This window comes from Chiloscyllium punctatum, chromosome 2, assembly GCF_047496795.1.
Source record: "Chiloscyllium punctatum isolate Juve2018m chromosome 2, sChiPun1.3, whole genome shotgun sequence".
In the NCBI taxonomy this organism is placed as follows: Eukaryota; Metazoa; Chordata; class Chondrichthyes; order Orectolobiformes; family Hemiscylliidae; genus Chiloscyllium; species Chiloscyllium punctatum.
The window spans coordinates 5,260,536-5,270,458 of NC_092740.1; the positions used below are offsets into that span (position 1 = coordinate 5,260,536).

Below are 9,923 nucleotides of genomic sequence, written 5' to 3' on the forward strand. Positions count from 1 at the left end.
CTGTGTGTTGTATAAATAGCCCTGTGTGTTGTATAAATGCCCCCCCTGTGTGTGTTGTATAAATGCCCCCCTGTGTCTGTTGTATAAATGCCCCCCCTGTGTGATGTATAAATGCCCCCCCTTTGTGTTGTATAAATGCTCCCCTGTGTGTTGTATAAATGCCCCCCTGTGCGTTGTATAAATGCCCCCCCGTGTGTGTTGTATAAATGCCCCCCTGTGTGTTGTTTTAATGCCCCCCCGTGTGTTGTATAAATGCCCCCCCCGTGTGTTGTATAAATGCTCCCCCGTGTGTTGTATAAATGCCCCCCCTGTGTGTTGTATAAATGCCCCCCGTGTGTTCTATAAATGCCCCCCTGTGTGTTGTATAAATGCCCCCCCTTGAGTTGTATAAATGCCCCCCCGTGTGTTGTATAAATGCCCCCCCGTGTGTTGTATAAATGCCCCCCCGTGTGTTGTATAAATGCCCCCCCCGTGTGTTGTATAAATGCTCCCCCGTGTGTTGTATAAATGCCCCCCTGTGTGTGTTGTATAAATGCCCCCCGTGTGTTGTATAAATGCCCCCCGTGTGTTGTATAAATGCCCCCCGTGTGTGTGTTGTATAAATGCCCCCATGTGTGTTGTATAAATGCCCCCCGTGTGTGTGTTGTATAAATGCCCCCATGTGTGTTGTATAAATGCCCCCGTGCGTGTGTTGTATAAATGCCCCCGTGCGTGTTGTATAAATGCCCCCGTGTTGTATAAATGCCCCCCCGTGTGTGTTGTATAAATGCCCCCCCGTGTGTGTTGTATAAATGCCCCCGTGTGTGTTATATAAATGCCTCCCTGTTGTGTTGTATAAATGCCCCCCTGTGTGTTGTATAAATGCCCCCCTGTGTGTTGTATAAATGCCCCCGTGTGTGTGTTGTATAAATGCCCCCCGTGTGTGTTGTATAAATGCCCCCCCCGTGTGTGTTGTATAAATGCCCCCCCCGTGTGTGTTGTATAAATGCCCCCCTCCGTGTGTGTTGTATAAATGCCCCCCTCCGTGTGTGTTGTATAAATGCCCCCGTGTTGTATAAATGCCACCCCGTGTGTGTGTTGTATAAATGCCCCCCCCATGTGTGTTGTATAAATGTCCCCCATGTGTGTTGTATAAATGCCCCCCTGTGTGTTGTATAAATGCCCCCGTGTTGTATAAATGCCCCCCCGTGTGTGTGTTGTATAAATGCCCCCCCATGTGTGTTGTATAAATGCCCCCGTGTTGTATAAATGCCCCCCCGTGTGTTGTATAAATGCCCCCCTGTGTGTTGTATAAATGCCCCCCCCTGTGTGTGTTGTATAAATGCCCCCCCCCGTGTGTGTTGTATAAATGCCCCCCTCCGTGTGTGTTGTATAAATGCCCCCGTGTTGTATAAATGCCCCCCCGTGTGTGTGTTGTATAAATGCCCCCCCATGTGTGTTGTATAAATGCCCCCGTGTTGTATAAATGCCCCCCCGTGTGTTGTATAAATGCCCCCCCGTGTGTGTTGTATAAATGCCCCCCGCGAGTGTGTTGTATAAATGCCCCCCGTGTGTGTTGTATAAATGCCCCCCCGTGTGTGTTGTATAATTGCCCCCCCCGTGTGTGTTGTATAAATGCCCCCCGTGTGTGTTGTATAAATGCCCCCCCCGTGTGTGTTGTATAAATGCCCCCCGTGTGTGTTGTATAAATGCCCCCCCCCGTGTGTGTTGTATAAATGCCCCCCGTGTGTGTTGTATAAATGCCCCCCATGTGTGTTGTATAAATGCCCCCCCCGTGTGTTGTATAAATGCCCCCGTGTTGTATAAATGCCCCCCCGTGTGTGTGTTGTATAAATGCCCCCCCGTGTGTTGTATAAATGCCCCCCTGTGTGTTGTATAAATGCCCCCGTGTGTGTGTTGTATAAATGCCCCCCGTGTGTGTTGTATAAATGCCCCCCCCCGTGTGTGTTGTATAAATGCCCCCCCCCGTGTGTGTTGTATAAATGCCCCCCTCCGTGTGTGTTGTATAAATGCCCCCCTCCGTGTGTGTTGTATAAATGCCCCCGTGTTGTATAAATGCCACCCCGTGTGTGTGTTGTATAAATGCCCCCCCATGTGTGTTGTATAAATGTCCCCCATGTGTGTTGTATAAATGCCCCCCTGTGTGTTGTATAAATGCCCCCGTGTTGTATAAATGCCCCCCGTGTGTGTGTTGTATAAATGCCCCCCTGTGTGTTGTATAAATGCCCCCCCTGTGTGTGTTGTATAAATGCCCCCCCCCTGTGTGTGTTGTATAAATGCCCCCCTCCGTGTGTGTTGTATAAATTGCCCCCGTGTTGTATAAATGCCCCCCCGTGTGTGTGTTGTATAAATGCCCCCCCATGTGTGTTGTATAAATGCCCCCGTGTTGTATAAATGCCCCCCCGTGTGTTGTATAAATGCCCCCCCGTGTGTGTTGTATAAATGCCCCCCGCGAGTGTGTTGTATAAATGCCCCCCGTGTGTGTTGTATAAATGCCCCCCCCGTGTGTGTTGTATAATTGCCCCCCCCGTGTGTGTTGTATAAATGCCCCCCGTGTGTGTTGTATAAATGCCCCCCCCGTGTGTGTTGTATAAATGCCCCCCGTGTGTGTTGTATAAATGCCCCCCCCCGTGTGTGTTGTAATAAATGCCCCCCGTGTGTGTTGTATAAATGCCCCCCCCCCGTGTGTGTGTTGTATAAATGCCCCCCATGTGTGTTGTATAAATGCCCCCCCCGTGTGTTGTATAAATGCCCCCGTGTTGTATAAATGCCCCCCCGTGTGTGTGTTGTATAATGCCCCCCCGTGTGTTGTATAAATGCCCCCGTGTTGTATAAATGCCCCCCCGTGTGTGTGTTGTATAAATGCCCCCCTGTGTGTGTTGTATAAATGCCCCGTGTGTGTTGTATAATGCCCCCATGTGTGTTGTATAAATGCCCCCCCCGTGGTGTTGTATAAATGCCCCCCCCGTGTGTGTGTTGTATAAATGCCCCCCATGTGTGTTGTATAAATGCCCCCCCGTGTGTTGTATAAATGCCCCCCCGTGTGTGTGTTGTATAAATGCCCCCCTGTGTGTGTTGTATAAATGCCCCGTGTGTGTTGTATAAATGCCCACCCCCCGTGTGTGTTGTATAAATGCCCCCCCGTGTGTGTTGTATAAATGCCCACCCCCCGTGTGTGTTGTATAAATGCCCCCCCGTGTGTGTTGTATAAATGCCCACCCCCCGAGTGTGTTGTATAAATGCCCCCCTCCGTGTGTGTTGTATAAATGCCCCCACCGTGTGTGTTGTATAAATGCCCCCCCGTGTGTGTGTTGTATAAATGCCCCCCCCCGTGTGTGTGTGTTGTATAAATGGCCCCCCCCGTGTGTGTTGTATAAATGCCCCCCTCCGTGTGTGTTGTATAAATGCCCCCCCCCCCCCGTGTGTGTGTTGTATAAATGCCCCCCCCCCCGTGCGTGTATCTGCCTGACTCTCTGGTCTGTTCCATTCTCAGGGCCCTCCCTGCGATGCTGCAGTGGATTCAGTCTCAGAAACCTGGTGAGAATGGAGTGAACATTGTCACGGCCGACTTTGTGGAGCTCGGAGATTTTATCAGCGCTGTCATCAGACTCAATTACCTCTCGGAAGATGGCACATCTAATGCAACTTAGTAATGCCCCTCGGTGTCCCCAGCTCCCATTCCCAGCCCCTGGTGTGATTCATGTTTGCTTTGAGTGGTGTTCCTGATCTGTGTGAAAATGTATGTGTGTGAGCGCGTGTGTGTATGTGTGAGCGCGTGTGTGTATGTGTGAGCGTGTGAGTGTGTGTGCCTGTGTGTGTGCCTGTGTGTGTGTATGTGTGAGCATGTATGCGTGCCTGTGTATGTATATATGTGTGAGCATGTGTGAGCGTGTGTGTGTGTGCATGTGTGCCTGTGTATGTGCGTGTGTGTGTGGTGCGTGTGTGTGTGTGCGTGTTTGTGTGTGTGCCTGTGTTTGTGTGTGTGCCTGTGTTTGTGTGTGTGCGTGTGTTTGTGTGTGTGCGTGTGTTTGTGTGTGTGCCTGTGTTTGTGTGTGTACGTGTGTGTGTGTGCGCGTGTGTGTGTATGTGTGCCTGTGTGTGTGTGTGTGTGCCTGTGTGTGTGTGTGTGCCTGTGTTTGTGTGTGTGCCATGTTTGTGTGTGTACGTGTGTTTGTGTGCCTGTGTGTGTGTATGTGTGCCTGTGTGTGTGTGCGCGCGTGTATGTGTATGTGTGCCTGTGTGTGTGTGTGTGCCTGTGTTTGTGTGTGTGCCTGTGTTTGTGTGTGCGCGTGTGTTTGTGTGTGTGTGTGTGTGTGTGGGCTGTGTGTGTGCCTGTGTGCATGTGTGTGTTTGTGTGCGTGTGTGTGTGTGTGTGTGCCTGTGTGTGTGCCTGTGTGTGTGTGCGTGTGTGTGTGTGTGTTTGTGTGTGTGCCTGTGTGTGTGCCTGTGTGTGTGTGCCTGTGTGTGGCTGTTAGTTGTCAGGGACGATGCCAGTCCCCTGTTCCCCTGCAGCCCTGGGCCACACGGAGAGCTTGCTGACCCACCCCCCAGTACAGTTGCCCCACGGTGGTCTCCCTGGTGGATGATGGCTACAGTCACAGTTTCCCTCAGTTGGGCTGAGACTCTGTTCCATCTCCACAGGCAGGGGTCAAACTGACTGGGAACTGCTGGAAGCTCACACATTGCTCTCCAACCCAAGACAGACAGACTCCCGTTCCAAACCAGGTCACAGCCCTATCCCCATCCGCTTCCCATCATCCCCACCCCCAATCCCAACCTCATCCCCATCCCCAACCTCATCCCCATCCCCAACCTCATCCCATCCCCAACCCCATCCCCATCCTCACCCTCACCCCACCCCCAGCCGAATCCCCATCCCCAACCTCATCCCATCCCCACCCCCAACCTCATCCCACTCCACCCTCACCCCCATCCCCACCCCCAACCTCATCCCACTCCACCCTCACCCCCATCCCCACCCCCACCCCCACCCCCATCCCCACTCTCAACCCCCATCCCATCCCCCCCGACCCCATCCCCATCCCCATCCCATCCCCCCCGACCCCATCCCCATCCCCATCCCATCGCCCCCGACCCCATCCCCATCCCCATCCCCAGACCCTCTCCACCCCACATTCAGTGGGAACATTGAACTGTGTGGATTTCTCAGGGGGCAGGGGGGGAGGGTGAGCTGACAATTGCCTAAATACCAAACTCCCCCCCCGACCCACCCACCATTGCCATCAGTGTCAACCCCCCCCCCCCCGACACTCCCACACCCACAGAGTGAGGGAGAGGGGACAGGGGGGGGGGGGGGGGGGGGGGGCAGAATTGGGGCTGGAAAGTTATTCAACTCAATGTTGGGTCCTAGAGGCTGCAGGGTCAGTCTGGAAGCAGTGACCCTGAGCTTCCCAAATGCCTGCCAGTTTAGCAGCCCCCCCTGTTCCCTGGCCCAACACCTCTGTCTCAGGTTGTAATGAAGCTCAGCACAAGCTGGAAAAAACAGCATCTCCTTCTCCACTTGGGGGACCCTGCAACCTTCAGGGACTCAACATCACATTCAATAACTTCCCAGCCGAAATCCATCCTCTTGGGAGTTGTTTTCACCGCCCCCTCCACCCCCACCCCATTCACAGCTCCTGTTGTTGAGATGAGTTAGATTCACAGGGTCTTAGACACTCTCCTACACTCGACTCTCATTATCACTTATTTCACCGTCCCCTCTGACCGAGTTTCTCAATCATTAATCCCCTCGTTTTCCAGCCCAATTTCATCACTCTCCCTTTCTCATGCTCCATCTCCAACCTCTCCCCCTCTCCTCATGGTTCCAACCCCCCCTGCCCCCCCCCCCCCCATTGGCTTCACCATCAATAACACAATCTGTGAGCTCGTGGCCGTTTTCGGTGAGGAGACACTGGACCTGAACGCTGCTTTCTGCGTACAGATGCTGCCAGGACCTGCTGAGGTTCTCCACGGACTCCTGCTCTGCAACAAAAAACAAATCAACACACAGGGACACAGCATCCCCCAATGGGAGAGAGTTTTATCAGCCTGCCAGACCACTACCAGACAACATTCTCTAGACAGGGCTCCCTCTACACTGTCCCCCATCAAAACACTCCCAGGACAGGGACAGCTCGGGGTTAGATACGGAGTAAAGCTTCCTCTACACTGTCCCCCATCAAAACCCACTCCCAGGGACAGGGACAGCACGGGGTTAGATTACAGAGTAAAGCTCCCTCTACACTGTCCCCCGATCAAACACTCCCAGGACAGGGGACAGCTCGGGTTTTAGATACGGAGTAAAGCTTCCTCTACACTGTCCCCATCAAACACTCCCAGGGACAGGGACAGCACGGGGTTTAGATACAGAGTAAAGCTCCCTCTACACTGTCCCCCCCGATCAAACACTCCCAGGGACAGGGACAGCACAGGGTTAGATTACAGAGTAAAGCTTCCTCTACACTGTCCCCCATCAAACACTCCCAGGGACAAGGACAGCACAGGGTGAGATACAGAGTAAAGCTCTCTCTACACTGCCCCATCAAACACTCCCATGGACAGGGGACAGCACGGGGTTAGATACAGAGTAAAGCTCCCCTCTACACTGTCCCCCCCATCAAACACTCCCAGGACAGGGACAGCATGGGGTTAGATACAGAGGAAAGCTGCCTAATGCTGATGAACTTTGCAGAGCTGCTCAGATGCTCCCCCTCGTGTTGATTCTGAAGTACCAAGTGGGAAATGTGAATTGTTTTGCAGTGCAGTCAGTGTTTCGCCTATTTCCGAGAGTGGCCAACTCGGAGGCTCAGTGGACTTGTTAATGGTGAATGGTGACAGTGTAATGTTTCTCAGTTGTGTGTTGTGTTTGTGGTGATGGCGAGTACAGATGTTCCTGGCATTCCTGCCCCACAGTCTGTCAGTGATCACTGTTGTATTGTCCTGTGTTTTATGTGCAAACCCCCTACTTTACTGAATAAAATCAGTGCAAAAAAAGTTATAATTTGTAACATAAAAATATTAATCTCTATAAATTGAACAATATTTTGATGCTGAATGCAACAAATAAAAAGACTTTCTTGAAATGTGATACTTTTTAAAAACCTATTTCTCCTCATCAACCTGCGTAGAGAATGGAATTCCATACAGCTCTGGAGCCCAAACCCCTCTTCCCCTCCGAGTTCAGAGCTAGGGTCATTACTACAAGCACCACAAAAGGAACTTTTATTAGAGTTTTTACACACACACTCTCTCTCTCTCACACACATACTCTCCAACACACACACACACACACTCTCACACACACTCTCCCACACACACACCACACACTCTCACACACCACATACTGTCTCACACACACTCTCTCTCACACACACACTCACACACAACACATACACATACACTCTCACACACACATACTGTCTCACACACACTCTCTCACACACACACTCACACTCTCCCACACACACACACACACACACTCTCACACACACATACTGTCTCACACACACTCTCTCTTCACACCACACACTCACACACACACTCTCCCACACACACCACACACCTCTCTCTCACACACACATACTGTCTCACACACACTCTCTCTCACACACACACACCTCTCTCTCACACACACACTCTCTCACGCACACACACTCTCACACATACTCCTCACACACACACACTCTCACACACTCATACTGTCTCACACACACTCTCTCTCACCACACACACTCTCCACACACACACACACACACTCTCACACACTCATACTGTCTCACACACACTCTCTCTCACACACACTCTCTCACACATACTCTCTCACACACACACTCTCTCACACACACACACACACACTCTCTCTCACACACACACACACACACACTCTCTCTCACACACACACACACTCTCTCCCACACACACACACACACTCTCACACACACACACCACACACACACTCACACACACATACTGTCTCACACACACTCCTCTCTCACACACACTCACACACACACTCTCCCACACACACACACACTCTCTCACACACACATACTGTCTCACACACACACTCTCTCTCACACCACACACACTCTCTCTCACACACACACTCTCTCACGCACACACTCTCTCACACATACTCTCACACACACACACTCTCACACACTCATACTGTCACACACACTCTCTCACGCACATTACTCTCTCACACACACACTCCTCTCTCACACACACACACACACACTCTCTCTCACACACACACTCACACTCTCCCACACACACACTCTCACACACACATACTGTCTCACACACACTCTCTCTCACACACACACTCACACACACACGTCTCCCACACACACACACACACTCTCTCTCACACACACACACTCTCTCTCACACACACACCCACTCTCTCACGCACACACACACTCTCACACATACTCTCACACACACACACTCTCACACACTCATACTGTCTCACACACACTCTCACACACATACTCTCTCACACACACCACTCTCACACAACACACACACACTCTCACACACTCATACTGTCTCACACACACTCTCTCTCACACACATACTCTCTCACACACACACTCTCTCACACACACACTCTCTCTCTCACACACACACACACACACACACTCTCTCTCACACACATACTCCTCCCCCCACATACACACTCACACACATACTCTCCCACACACACACACACACACACTCTCTCTCTCTCTCACACATACTCTCCCCCCCCCCACACACACACTCTCTCACACATTACTCTCCCCCCCACATACACACTCTCACACATACTCTCCCACACACACACACACAGATGTTGATGTGGAGCTGCTGGCGTTGACCATGACACCAGGTTATAGTCCAACAGGTTTATTTGAAGTTTTCGGAGCACTGCTCCTCCCCAGCTGAAATGTAGCGAGGGGCACAGCCACAGAATATATAGGCAGAGAGACCATTGCAAGATAATTCCAGGGAATTAAGAGGGTGAACAGATCGCACAGATGGTATGAGGGGGGGGGGTCAACATGCTAATTAACCGGCTGAAATTAAAACTAAGCTTGTTGGTCTATAACTTGGTGTCACACACACTGAGAATACTCAGATTTGATCAGTTTTGACCCCCACTCTGAGGAAGACCAGACCATAACCTGACCCCAATTATCATGCCATTATCTCTCTGACTGTATATTCTGTGCCTGTGCACTCCCTCCACTTCACCTGATGAAGGAGCAGTGCTCCTGTCCCCCCAAAACCCATCCACTCTGATGCCTGTCCACCCTGACTCTGACACCCCATTCCTCCATCCACCCTGACCCCCAACCCCGACCCCTGATCCCCTATCCACCCTGACCCCTAGCCCTGGCCCTGATCCCCCATCCACCCTGACCTCCGACCCTCCGTCCACCCCTGATCCCCCATCCACCCTGACCCCTGACCTCCATCCACTTCCACCACATATCCACCCATCCCCAGTCCACCCTGACCTCCCTTGAATATCGTGACCCTGGGATGGGCATTACAATGTACAGGAGGTGGTAATGTACTGGGTAATGTCACGGGGATATTAATCCTGAACCCCAGGGTCATGTTGCAGGGCTCTGGGTTTGAACCCCACCACAGCAAGTGGTGAAATTTGGATTCAGTATAAAGGTGGACTCACGAGTTGGTCTAATGGTGACCATTACACAGTCCACCATCATAAACCCTAGTTGCTTCACTCATGGCCTTATCCTTACATGTGACTCCAGACCCACAGCCATGGAGGTGACTCTGAACTGCCCTCTGGGCAATGAGGGATGGGGTAATAAATACTGAGGTGGTCGGTCAGACCCACAGCCTGGGAAGGTCTATCAAGGCAGAAAGAACAGAAACTGAACCAGGAAACATGACCACATCAG

The 9,923-nt window shown here is 51.6% G+C and overlaps 1 protein-coding gene across 1 annotated transcript in view; it reads left to right on the forward strand.

Moving 5' to 3' along the window:
* plcxd3 (phosphatidylinositol-specific phospholipase C, X domain containing 3) overlaps positions 1-4,963 on the forward strand; it is a 52,789-nt gene extending 47,826 nt beyond the window's left edge. The window contains exon 3 of the mRNA XM_072592958.1: positions 3,494-4,963. Within this exon, the coding sequence (XP_072449059.1) occupies positions 3,494-3,650 (157 nt within the window). The 3' untranslated portion in view covers positions 3,651-4,963. The remainder of the gene's footprint in view (positions 1-3,493) is intronic.
* Positions 4,964-9,923: the final 4,960 nt, after the last annotated feature.